Here is a 13,470-nt window from a genome sequence, read left to right on the forward strand (position 1 = left end):
TTTCAAAAGATTGGGTGATTGTGGTGGGGACATAGACTCAACAAAAGATATATAGTGCTAGATGCATTTAGTTACGCTGAAACAGAACAAGAAACAAGAGAACTTTTTTGCTTCAGATGACATTGAAAGTTTCGTAATTTCAACATGAAATGGTTTTAAGAAAGTGCAAAAAAAACTGAATCCCTTGTTTTTGTGCCTTTGGAGTGCAAGAATCGAAGGCAGCCATCACATCGTCCTTGAATGCAATTCCGATAGGTGGATACTTTTTGCGCGTAAAGTTCCATTGAGCAAGATGGGAAGTGGCAACTTTTCTAATGCCAGGAAACTGTGCTAACCACTAAATCACAAATTATTCCCTTAATTCCTTACTGTCCTGACAAGTATCAACTCAAATTTTTGCTCGTTGAAACATTTCATTTCAATTATGGGGCCTAAACTGTTTCAAGTGGGATCGAGGTGATAAGTCAAGAAAAGAGTACACAAATAGTAATGAGCTAGCAGATCTGGACCCGTCCATTATTTATTTGTATTAGCGCCAATCTTCAATCCTAGAAAAGTTATCTCTAATGGCAAACCCATTAATAAAGTGATCAAGACGAATCTCTTGGCCGTTTATCCTTTATTTAAGGGATATCGTGACTTAGTAAATTATAGGTGTGCATTTCGTAGATTCTTCTGGAGTTTCAGAGCGATTCAAAGGTTTCATTTCTTAGACCTTGCTCATCACGCCAGTTTTATTCTCATGTATGAACATTAGACATTTGACCGTTGCTGCACATTTCAATCTTTAATACATATTTTAATTAGTTCAAATTAAAGAAGTTTTAATCTTCCTTTCTTATTTGAGCCAAGAAACCATATGATCAATTGATTTTATTGCTCAAATAGTATGTCTTCCTTATGTTAGAAAAAAAACGTTTCATAAGGCTATTTTATATGCCTTTTGTAAATCTAATTTCGCATTGGTGTTTAAAAATGGTCCTGCTAGAACCAACAGTTTGCTTGTTTCATGTTTTAACTTTTGTTGCGAATTGCCTTATACGTCATTAATTACCATTACATGAATGGCTATTATTGCTGACAATCGAACAAACAGGATGTTATTTTAAAGCCTTTCGGCATGTCATAAACAAATCACGCACGCTATATACAACAGCTTTTCCTTAGGCAACAGTCGTTTGGAATATTTTATATAATTTAGCTTTGAACATCCTTGAAGGGATCAGTTCATCTTTATACAAGCCAGCGATAATAGCCGAAACCCCCCATTTACCATACATGACACTCTGAGCCTATCATAACGAGTTGAGTTCAAGTTGGATCATCCAAAGACACCTTGACTATACATTCCTAAGTCTTCTTCGGTTANTTTTCCTTAGGCAACAGTCGTTTGGAATATTTTATATAATTTAGCTTTGAACATCCTTGAAGGGATCAGTTCATCTTTATACAAGCCAGCGATTTGGGAAGAAACCCCCCATTTACAGAGTGAAACAACCGTAGTGGACCATTTCGAGAAAAGTGCTTGGATGTTCGTCAAATAACTTGAGGCGCATTGGTCATCAGCATTTTGGTGGGCTTCAAGTTTATTTTGGAACTCATCGATATATTTCATATACTTTTAGCTGCCAAAACGTTTTGAACTTGGCTTGACAATAAAGTCTTCCTTGACTGGAAGATGATCTTGATATAACCCTAACTCATTTTGTTCCATACATGACACTCTGAGCCTATCATAACGAGTTGAGTTCAAGTTGGATCATCCAAAGACACCTTGACTATACATTCCTAAGTCTTCTTCGGTTAGTCTAAGACCTTAGGTTCCTTGTTACAAAACACAACAGGGCCAGAGTAGTAGTATTGACCCTTTTCCAGGAACTTGGCTTTTGTTAGGGATTTGTGATCCATTTTGTTTGAGATGAGTGCTACGGCGTTGTTCGCGTTGAATTGAGTAAAGGACAACACTTTTTTACAAGAGTCTATGATAGTCAAACAATGCTACAAGGTGCTTGCTCGCACGAGTCCTTGACCAATAGCAGCAGGTTTATCTACGGTACAATAATCAACGAACTCTCGTCTTTAAGCACCTGAAAGCAGAGAGAGGGTTGGCTTGCTCAAAAGTAGTTTTTCTTTACATTTTTGCGATACTTATCGGTTCATGTGAAATACATCTTACACAAATTCGGTTTCCAAATGGACTCTTTTTAAGAAATAGCACAACTTGTTGCTAAGGTCATCAAGGTCTCTTTGAAGTTGTGAATTTACATGATCTAATTATTTTCCTAAAAGTATGAACGTATTTAGAATCAGTTCATTAAAAACGTTCAATAGATTAGAACATTCATGCAAATACAAGTAACTTTTTGGATGGGTAAGATAGGCTGTTTCTCGCTTCGAAATAATAAATAAGTAAATCTGAGCCTCTGATATACAGCGTTCAGAAAGGATAGGTTGCTTATTCTGTTTTGCAATTTGCACTTAAACCCTGTGAAACATAAATTGTTTTGTGAATAGCTGAAATTAAGCGCTAACCAGTGCTAATCCTGTTAACCATTGGATTTGTACTCTATGATCATAAATTGGGACCCACATCAAATGGGTCTTTCAACAAACACCCATGTGTTTTAAGAACTGCTCAACCTAGCTTGTTCCATGTCCACTTTCTTGGCTTTTCTTCCACTGTTCTTATATCAAGTCAATTGTTTTTCAAGTCGCAATTTTTCAGCTTTAAATAAAGAAAGCTAGGGCCATTGTGTAAACGATTATACTTGAACTCAAGAGTCCATTCATTCACTCTCTATTTATGCAGTATCTTTCGCTTTCTTGTGAAGAGAGTAATAGAATATGACTTAAAGTTTCTCGGCCAAAATCATCTAAGGATCTCAGCCTTTGTGCATTCATTTCCCTTCAACTCTTCAATTCAAGAAAATAACCCCCTAATCAGGCATATTTGGATATCAATATTGTGAAAAGTTAGCAACGTCTTTTGCTTCTCTTTCACAAAAGACATGATGATACAAAATACGACCAATAACTTTGGAATTAGAACAATAAAGGCAGTTGTGGAACGAGCGCACATATCAGACTTAATGTAAACATATAGAAGTTGTATGAATATCAAACATCTAAGCAGATAAAAGGCCCAATTCCTGGGTCTGTCGATCAGTATTCAAGCCTATTAACGTGAAACAACATTGATCGATCATCTTCAAAGATAATATGGACCATAAGGCATTAACGCAGGCCAAGTTTTTGGAGATTCTCACGAAAGCAGAGGCCACCGAGGATGTGCAATTGACCAAGGTGGAACTCCGACCTGGGGCAGAGGATGGGCAAAACTACTCCGGGCAGGTTGTGGCTTGCCGCTTGGAAGCCAATGTCAAAGACCAACCTAAGATCTACAATTGGATGGCCAAGGTTCCTTTCGACGACGCAGGCAAATTTGTCCCACTCCGGTTGTTGAAGACGGAGGTAAAAGAATTGGCCTTCTATCAAGATCTCCTTCCAGCTTTAAAGCACTTTATTGCCAAGCGAGGCTCCAAAATTCAGTTGAAGTTTTGCCCATTCATTTATGGCGAGTTCAACGAGGATATTCCTAAAGAAGAGTGCGGTAAAAGTTCTGTGATCATGTTGGAACATCTTGGTCACATGGGATTCATCGACCCTATAGACAAGAAATCTGGCCTTGATCTAGCGCATGTCAATTTGGTCATGAAGGCTTTGGCCAATTTCCATGCGGCCTCACGTGGGTATTACAAAGCCAAGCATGGCAAACTCGAGAACATTGTGGAAAAGGAACCCCTTCAAGCCACAGACTACTATCCATTGATGTTAAATCAGTTCACTGATACCATGGTCGAAGCGTTTTTCCAGAGGTTCATGAATATTGGTGATGACGGATACAAGTATGTGGAATCCTACAAGCGATTCGCTGAAAACGTGATAGATCCAATCCAATTGCGAAATCAATTGACCCGCCCTGATGCATGCCGGTTCAACGTTCTGTGCCACGGAGATCCATGGTTCAATAACATGCTATTCAGGTAAGTTTGGTTTGCTTAAAGGGTTTCAAACTGTTCTATTACGATATTTCATGACTATTCATTGTCGCACAGATATGAGGACCAAAACCCCACTGACGTGTGTCTGGTGGATTTGGCTCGCACCAAATGGGCGTCCCCCACCATTGACCTATCCTATTTCCTGTTTATATCCACCACACCCGAGCTTCGGCAAGCCCACATGAATGAGATCCTGGAGTACTATCACCAATGCCTCAGCCAAGCCCTCAAAGAATTGGGTGAAGATCCAAGTGTTTTTAGCTTGAGGTAAATTTAAGAATAAGGATGAATTAGGTTCAAAATTTTAGGTTTCAGGCAGGGCTTGATAATGTGTTGCATATATTTTCTAGGGAATTGAAGTCCGATTATAAGAAATGTTCTTTTTTCGGATTCATGATGTCGATGACAGCCCTACCCATTCTTCTGGCCAGGAAGGAAGATGTTTTGAGTTCTGAGGAGATGATTGGTGACTTAACTGATCCAGATGTCAAGCGGAAGTTCGCCCACCTTCACAGCGCACGAGCCAAAGCTTCAATGACCCATGAGCCTCAAATTGGACACCGGATCTCCGGAGGATTTATGGAGATGGTTGAAAACGGGTATTTTACTCTGTAATTTCTTTCCTTGCAGATATCATCTGCCTTTCATAATAAAATTATCAGTTGATGTCCTGCATTATTATGCAACTTTGAAGAACCCAAAAGAATACAGCGACATTACGCAATGATCAAAATGCCCTGTAAGCATCTCATCAAAAACCGAGATCTCACACCAATAACACCAGAGGTACTCGAAAGACTCAACTTCCTGATGGCCTCTAAACATTGTACCCGCTCATCTTGACTAGCCTCGCCAACCTCAACAAATTCAACATTAGAGCAACTGTGTGAAGTTGGAAACATACTAGAGAACTGATGTCCAAGCATATTAGCTATAACCTCTAAATTGCAAATGGCTTCTTTATTGACCTGAGGAACCTTCAGGGTGTTTCTTTTTCCTCCTAAAGTTGGCCTAAAGGAAAAAAAGCCTTCGGATTCGATACAACCTCGTCTCTCAATTCATAAGTCTCAAGCAATTAACATATTCTTATTGACTAAGTCATCGGAATGACGTTCATTTATAATCACGCAACACATATTGTCTCTGTTTTTCCCCATTCGGAAAGAGCGTCCGAAATTTGTCGCTATTTCCGGCACACAGGAAACTCATTCTTACTCGTGCAAATTCCGTCCTGAATAAACGTGTTTGTGCCAACCTCCCACACGCCCTCCCTACCGGTTGCCAAAAACCTTTTCAATACAATTTATTCTAATGTGTTCTCGTCATTTCGGTTGGGATGGGTATCTACCATTTGGACCACTTGCCAAGTGGCATTTTGATTTTCAGCATTTAGGCTACAGTCAAAAAATATCTCAATTTACAAAATTCCAGTATTGATACACGTTAGTGTCCAATTTTCTAACCACTACAGGGAATCAGGGCATTAGTCGTTTTTCAAAAAAGGAACGGATTACGGTTACAATTATTTAGGTCAAAAATAGTAATTCGTTACACAACCGTTACTCGAAACAATACGTAAGGGCGTTACTCGTTACAATTACTTTTACTCAAATTTTAGATTACCAATATTTTGTGGTTTTTGCTCCATCAAGACCATTCTTCTCGAAAAAAATTGTGTGTTTTGACTCAAGGAGTCCTAATGCGAAAGATTAGAAGATTTTGTGTCAACATTTTAAATTAATGAGCCTTGGCATTATAATGCTTTGAGGAGTCAAGATTGAAATCCTGGATGGGATAATGATTCTTGAAGGTTTGAAACAATCTCGCAAAAGTCATGATGGAAAACCAGTATTAGCCATTGTGAAGTCGGTAAAGCTTCCCTGTAAGAAGATAGACTTCTTACGTCCTTACGTTACGCCTTAAGTCGTGGAAATGAGGAGGCTTTAGAAAGTTGATGCATCATAGTCATGTAAGCTAAGGAGAGATTTTCCTTTCTTGATGATTGCATTGAATCAGCTCTTCAGTCCAACGGAATTGGATTGAGAAGATGTAAACAATAAAGTAGCAACTACAATATGAGATTTAAAAACCAAGGACACCCTGAGAGTAGTTACGACATGGAGTACTTTAGTAGTGGAGTGGAAAGCTCGGTCGAAGATCGAACGTCTTCTAGCGAGGTTTTGTAGATCTATGCGTTACCTCCTAATCAGATGCATTCCCACTGAGAGAGTGTTCAATGTGCTCAATGAATACCATCTTCATGTTCAAGTACTTGATTAGGAGGTAACGCAAAACTGAAACGTCTTCTAGCGAGGTTTCAGAGAGCTTTCCACTCCACTACTACCGTACTCCATGGTTAAGAGCAAGACTTTCCACTCTGACTCTCTTTGATCGTAATATGCTAGATGGAATTAGCAATAAATGGCAATTTCTGTTGAGCCTTAAGGTTCCTCAGCAGTCATGAGATTAACGAAAATTTAAAGGCCATTCTAGAAGCTGAAAAAGGAATGATTAACGAGTAATTCTTTTAGTTTCTGGGCCGTTACAATTACACAATTCTAAAATGAAATGCAATTACCATCCCTTGTTCAAAAAAAGGACCGAATTACCGTAATTCGTTACTTGTAATTTCGTTACTAATGAATGCCCCGCAGGGAATGTTACACCCAGTACTATTAAAATGAAAGGTTAGAGTTCGTCCATTTATTACCTTAAATCAGTTCATGATATTTGGTCTACTAACGAATTAACGACAAGAGCTAGTCCTTGAATGTAGAAATGCTAAAAGAAAGAATCGAATGTGAAAGGAGGCTTTAATGCTAAAGTGAATGGCATACATCTTTCTTTGAAGGCTAGCCTCGACTGCTGGATTTCAATTTCTCTGGTGCCTCTTTCATAATTTTCAACTAGCTCTTTTTGAACAATTTCCCCCTTAAACTTCGTAATGTTAGCGTGTGTCCCACCTTTCGGAGCACATTCAGAGAGAGGTAGAGTGAAGCAAACGTCCGCAACGATTAAAATCATGATGCCTACGGTTCCATCAATGCGCTAAAGAATTGATGCAATTTTGGGAGTTCCACCAAAAAATCAAAAACTGCGCGTATTTATGCAAACTGATTATAAGTTTCACATTAAGTTCACATAATTAATTTGAACCGCTGAAAGTTTTGCTTTTCTGATAATCCCATTTCCTTCTTGTCTCAGTTAGTTTTCATAAGGCTCTTCTTCTCTTCCTTCATTGGCAAAACACCCGAATTGACAATTCAGCCTTTCCCTTTGTGGCAGGTATATTAATGGAAATTGCAATCTAGCACGTTTTTAACTGATTAAAATAAGACCCTCAAGAGACTGTTTTTGGGGAATTTAACTATCAAACAAGCCTGCGTGGCTGTTGAATCTTCTATTGCGGCTTGTTGACGAAGTTTAGTAGGAAGAGAGTAATTCTAAGCTTTGTGTCAAGGGACCTAAATTTGCCGAATTTCTAAACCACTTTATTGGTTTGTCATTGGGCAATTGACAAATGAAAAATGCCTAAATAGAAAAGACATACAATTTTCTACTAAGGGCGCTGCATGTGCAAGTACGTACCGTAGGTATTTTTTACCTAGCCAGCTCTTATATTCTATCAATTTACTTTATAGCAGTCTCAAAGAAAATTTACACATTGTGGGGTTTGCTAAGCTCCGGGAGATTGTTTTTTTTATGGTACCCTTGCCAACGATGGAAATTTAGCGTTTTTTCAAGTTCTTGTATATTTGACCATTGTCCCTGCAAGGAAGGATCGATTTTGTTGATACAAGTATAAATTTAAGGGAAAAGGTACAATCGAAATATTGATGCTTCAAATTACATACATAAGATATCAAGGTGTGATCAATTGTAGCACTACATGCTTCAGAATACGATTCTTTCCAGAATTGAGGTAATGAAGGTAAACAAATATGATACACCATATGATAGATATGGGGAAAACAAGGTTTTGCTTAGCCAAATCCAGATGAATTACATGCTCATAAAACAATTGACATTTCAAGGAGCAAACCGTAAAATTAGTTGGTGACAGTATCTGTCATCATGTTTCAATCCACATATTTGATTCACCAAGAAATTTGAGTCTGCAGATCTAATCAGTCTTGAGATTAAAGGTGCAATCTGAACTTTAAAAATACTGGTTACAGTAGTTGTCCGCATCTGATCTGAAAGCAGTAAATGGACCAACATAACAATGCGCAACATAAATTTGACCATCCCCCTGAGTTCCCTAAGCATAGTTAAGGGTTCAAATTTGGCCAAGTTCATCTATTCAACAAGATCTTGCAACAAGTGCTTATTTGGAGTAAAGAGAGCAATTTAAGAGATAGGACAATATGCTTTCATTCGCAGCCCACATCACTAGTCTGTGGTTAGACACATGAGTTTACGTATTCAGGGATGGCGTCGTGCTTTACGTAAGACATGAATTTTATCGAATATAAGCATGGTGTAATATTTTGCAATACTCCCAACTTCGAGTTTTGTGCTCTGAATGAATTGGTGTCTTGAAGAGCATAATCATGATGCGCGCAGCCATGTCGCTATAGGCCTGTTGTTCATCGAATGGAAGCATGGTGCAATACATTGCAATACTTGTTGCTTCGAGTGTTGTGCTGGGAGCTTTATGCTGAGACAATTGATTTCTTGAGGAACGCATGTACAATTAATCAATGAGTTGAAGCTGTTAAAGAGCCAAATCCAAATCATGCGATCATAGCAAAAATAGGGTGACATCTATTGCTAAATTAAGATTTTACTCGATTTGTTTTCTTAGGTCTCAACAAGACACAGTCCTCAGTCTTAAATACAGGGTGTTACAAGAAAAATGAGTGATCACTTCTTTTCCATTTGGCTTGTGAAATATTGGCCAAATGACGGTTTTTGTTTTGACTACATCAATAAGAGAGCTCTTGTTTGGGGCCTGAAGAAATGAATAAAAGTGGTCAGAATATCCGCTTAAATATATGTACAATTGACTCAAGATATTTATGTTAGTATGCACTTAAACCCAAAATGTAAAATGAAAAAAGTTTTACCTTGCTTTGTTGAACCAACCCATCACCCTAATTTGCATTAATGGCATCCAAATCTCTTGCTTTGTTGCTAATTAGCAAAACAAGCTATTTTCCGAGCTTGAAATTAATCTGATTGAGCGTCCTTGCTGATATTGGTTAAGGCATATAAGCTTAGTTTATGATTTAATGAATCAGAGACACAAAAAAATGAAAAGATAAGTCGAAACTTGATTTCTACTTGGCTAACAACATCCTTCCCCATGAGCATTGTGCCAACCCTGTATTAGAGAGAGCGATCAAAAGGATCAAAGAGGAGCCCATTTTATGTCATTGAGGGGCACCCTGTGTGGTCAAAATGTACACTGTCTCCTACTTTGCCGCGCTAAAAGCTGGGAGCCCAGATTTTTTAGATACTGATGTGAACAATCTGCCTGCAACTCAAGCTTTCAAACCAGTACTGCCAATTTTGATCCCATTTTGGTTCCTTCAGGTAAAGTATGTTTGCTTATTCATTGCAAGATGATTGGAGTGGATTAACAATAAATAATAAATAAATATATTTTCTGACCCAAAACACCAATCAGGGATCAAACTTGGCAACACTGGTTTGAAATTTGGGCGCAGACAGATTGATCCCATCAGTCTATATAAGCACCCTTTTTGCTTATTCATTTTGCATTAATTAAGGTACAAGTAGTACTGGCCACAAAAGTCCCAAACTCTGGGTACAAGAACCCTTACTTTCATCAGTTTTTTCAGTTTGTATTTGTGATAACAACAAAATCTATCATAAGAAACATAATGGAACACAAGACATTGACCAAAGCCAAGTTCTTGGAAATTCTCAAGAAGAAAGAAGCTACTGAGGATGTTCAGCTCGATAAAGTTGAATTACACTTTGGTGCAAAAAAAGGGCCAAAACTACTCTGGCCTTGTGGTGGCTTGCCACTTACAAGCCAAGGTCAAAGACCAACCCAAGACTTATGACTGGATGGCCAAAGTACCTTTGGATGATCCGACCAAGTTTAATTGGCTTCGAATAACTCAAAGGGAAGAAAAAGAGTTGGGATTTTATCAAGACGTCATCCCTGCGTTGAAGGACTTCATCACCCAAAAGGGCTCAGCCATTCAGCTGAGCTTTTGTCCATTTGTATATGGCGAGTTCAATAAGGACATTCCTAAAGAAAAAGTTGTGCAAAGTTCCATGATCATCATGGAACATCTTAGTCCCTTGGGTTTCATGGAGCCCGTCAATAAGAAATCTGGCCTTGACCTGGATCATGCCAAATTAGCAATTAAGTCTCTGGGTGAATTCCATGCAGCCTCACATGCATTTTACAATGCCAAATATGGTGACTTAGAGAATATTTTAGAGAAAGACCACATCCAAACAAACGACTTTATCCCCGAAATAATTGCTCATTTTAACGATAAGCAAACCAATCGTATTTATCAAACACTGACATATGTTGGTGTCAATGGGCACAAATATGTTGAATCTTACAAGCAATTTGCAAAAGACGTGGTCAATCCACTAAAGTTACGAGACCAACTTAGCAACCCTAAAGTTTGCGAATTCAACGTGCTTTGCCATGGTGATCCATGGTTCAACAACATGTTGTTCAAGTAAGAGTTTGTCAAGATTCACAATTTCTGCTTTTCTTACATGCATCTTTTCCCACTCAGATATGACGGACAAAAGCCTATCGTTGTTTGTTTGTTGGATTCCTCCCCAACCATTGATTGACCTGTCTTATTTCCTCTACTTGTCAACCACACCAGGATTTCGAAAAACTTATATGGATGAGATCATGGGCTACTATCACAAATGCCTCACCAAATCTCTCAAGGAATTGGACGAGGATCCAAGTGTTTTCAGCCTCAGGTAAGAAATGCCCAGATAATATGCTTTTTGAATCCTCAACTTTAAATTACCACAGATCCGGCCACCCCTCTGCAGGGTTAACCACGTAAACCGGGCACGAAAAAAAAGCAATTTTTGAAGAAAATATGGCTTTAAGTGAAAACTTTATAACATTGGTATTTTAGCCTGGACTATATTATAATTAGAACTTTTGACAATTGTTCCATTGGAAAGGACTTGCCTTTGTTGGAATTTGAAACATTTCTTCTTCAAATCATAAATGATGACTCTCCGGAGGCTCGTGGTGGATACTTGGAGCTCCTTGGACATCTGGGAAATGCTCCGGTGGGGCTTTCGATTCAACCATTGTCTCACGGTATTGATGAGAGCTTGGGTTCGCACTGGCCAAGCTTTTTTCCTCCTGGGCTTGTCCTTGATCATTCCAGTCTTTTTGAATCTTGAAATGACATCGTGTACGGTGGACTTGGCTTCTAAAAGCCTTTTGACAATAGCTCTTTTGGAGAGGCCTTGCTTATGAAGCAAAATAATTTTCTCCTGAACATCTTTGGAGATTGCCATTTTTTAACGGATCCATTGAGAGTTTCATTTTTTTTTTGCAAGAATATAAACAAATACTGGATGAGTCATCAGTGAAATTTTGAAAAGTGGGAAATTTAAATTACGGTTGCTATATCAAATTAAAAATCTGCCCGGTTTTATGTGGTTAACCCTGTAGTGCTAATACCCAGCTAGGGAACCAAATGTTCAGTGGATAACTAATTGACCTAAAATTGTAAAATCTAACAAAGGGTAGGATCATCTCAAGAAAGGTCGGAATAGTTTTTGATAAGCTAGAAAAGCAGATGTACAAAAGACTGAAGTATTTTTTTTTATTTTTTTTCTTCTTGCTCATACGGTGACTTTGATGCTCCTTTTTACAGCGAGTTAAAGGCTGACTACAAGAAATGCTCCTTCTTCGGATTCATGATGGCATTAATCATTTTGCCCGTGATTTTGGCGAAGAAAGAAGATACTATTGGTTCCAGTGAAGTGCCTGGCGATATTACTGATTCAAAGGCCATGGAGGAGGTTACTCAAGCTCACAATGATCGAACCAAACGTATAATGAGCAATGAGCCACAAATTGGTCATCGGATTTCTCGAGCCTTTTTGGACATGTTCGATAATGGGTACTTTACCATGTAAGAATTCAAGTCTTCCACAATCCAACTTTGCCGTCCTGTTTCAAGTGCCATTGAATAAAAAATTTATGAGATAAATCAATTTCGATTTAGATTAGTTGGGGTACCGTATTGATAGAGCATCCGCTCGCCAATTTGCAAACCCTGGTTCGATCCCTGGCCAGCCAAGTCTAAGCTTCTTTGCAGTATTTAAATTACAACATAAGTTGCTGCCTTAATAGCTTAAATGGGCGAACTTGCGATCATTCCCGAGGGTGAGGTAATAATTCATGTTGCACGTTTGGCTGCGACAACGGAGCGGGGAATATCCCTTTATTGGGACACCCATCATCAGGCCGAGCGAGAGGCTGTCATCTGACTCCAAACAAACAAACAAACAAACAAACAAACAAACAAACAAACAATTTCGATCTCTACTCTCCAACAATAACGTTCAGACCCCGTTTCAGAGAGTCTGTTAGTTAATACTATTGTTAGATCCTTAGATGTTGTCATCAAGTTTCCCCTCACAATTAGTTGAAAGCAGCTCACAAAAGAAATTCTTTCTTCTGATTGATGATCTTGTTGATGGCGCTAACTTTAATTATGGCCAAGGAACAAGATGCCATCAGCTCTGAAAAATGTATTCATTATTAGCACCATCCCCTTGTTAGATTATTGAATCACGCCAAACGACAAATAAAACATACAATGTGAATTCGTAAAGCATCTTCATAACAGCCTTCAATCTTGACCATTGAAAATTAATACTAATAGAATACAACAAGGAATAATTGAATGTTCAAGTTCTTGAAAGTAAGGCATGTATTTGGTATGTAAGAGTGTTTGGTTGAACTATTGAGCTACAACCAGACATTCGCCCTTCGGTTAAGAGGACTTGCCTGATTTGCAAAGTTCTCAGCACCCTTTCAAGCCAAAGAATTTAGTGCAATTGGCAAGCAATGATGTAGAGACATGCGTTACGCTTGCAAGCCAATAAAATTATATCACTCTTCCAGTGCAAATGCTAGAGACCAACATTTGTAAATATCCATCCAACCACTACTTTAAGGCTGTCAATCAATAAATTGGGAAGAGTTCATAAGCCGTCATAACGAACAAAATGGAGTATAAGTTGATGAAAAAAAAGGTCAGTTCCAGGAGATTCTCAAAACAAAAGAAATCTCAAATGATGAGCAATTGACCAAAGTGGAAACAGAAAACATTACAGAAAAAAGGACAAAACTATTGTGGCCTTGTAGTGTGTTGTGACTTAGAAGCTAAGGTTAAAGGCCAGCCCAAGACTCACAAATGGA

At 38.5% G+C, this 13,470-nt stretch overlaps 2 protein-coding genes across 3 annotated transcripts; both read left to right on the forward strand.

Annotated features, from left to right (window-relative positions):
* Positions 1–3,170: 3,170 nt before the first annotated feature.
* On the forward strand, positions 3,171–5,326 carry LOC131883918 (uncharacterized). 2 transcript variants are annotated; one of them, XM_059231527.1, is made up of 4 exons: positions 3,171–3,471; positions 3,874–4,043; positions 4,116–4,328; positions 4,412–5,326. In XM_059231527.1, exons 1-4 carry the CDS (start codon positions 3,220–3,222, stop codon positions 4,674–4,676), a joined length of 900 nt encoding a protein of 299 aa, XP_059087510.1. In that variant the 5' UTR covers positions 3,171–3,219; the 3' UTR covers positions 4,677–5,326. The 2 variants fall into 2 exon arrangements, with proteins under 2 accessions (XP_059087510.1, XP_059087509.1); XM_059231526.1 differs by having other exon boundaries at positions 3,171–4,043.
* A 4,504-nt stretch (positions 5,327–9,830) lies between these two features.
* Positions 9,831–12,443, forward strand: LOC131883919 (uncharacterized). Its single transcript, XM_059231528.1, has 3 exons — positions 9,831–10,735; positions 10,796–10,994; positions 11,915–12,443. Exons 1-2 carry the CDS (start codon positions 9,978–9,980, stop codon positions 10,854–10,856), a joined length of 819 nt encoding a protein of 272 aa, XP_059087511.1. The 5' UTR covers positions 9,831–9,977; the 3' UTR covers positions 10,857–10,994; positions 11,915–12,443.
* The last annotated feature ends 1,027 nt before the right edge of the window (positions 12,444–13,470 follow it).

Source organism: Tigriopus californicus, chromosome 7, assembly GCF_007210705.1.
Source record: "Tigriopus californicus strain San Diego chromosome 7, Tcal_SD_v2.1, whole genome shotgun sequence".
NCBI classification, from domain to species: Eukaryota; Metazoa; Arthropoda; class Copepoda; order Harpacticoida; family Harpacticidae; genus Tigriopus; species Tigriopus californicus.

Coding starts and splice junctions, on each gene's coding strand:
- LOC131883919 (XM_059231528.1), top strand. CDS start 9,978: ATGTTCAGCTCGATAAAGTTGAATTACACTTTGGTGCAAAAAAAGGGC. Junction 10,736..10,795: donor TTCAACAACATGTTGTTCAA/GTAAGAGTTTGT, acceptor TTTCCCACTCAG/ATATGACGGACAAAAGCCTA.
- LOC131883918 (XM_059231526.1), top strand. CDS start 3,220: ATGGACCATAAGGCATTAACGCAGGCCAAGTTTTTGGAGATTCTCACG. Junction 4,044..4,115: donor TTCAATAACATGCTATTCAG/GTAAGTTTGGTT, acceptor ATTGTCGCACAG/ATATGAGGACCAAAACCCCA. Junction 4,329..4,411: donor CCAAGTGTTTTTAGCTTGAG/GTAAATTTAAGA, acceptor TATATTTTCTAG/GGAATTGAAGTCCGATTATA.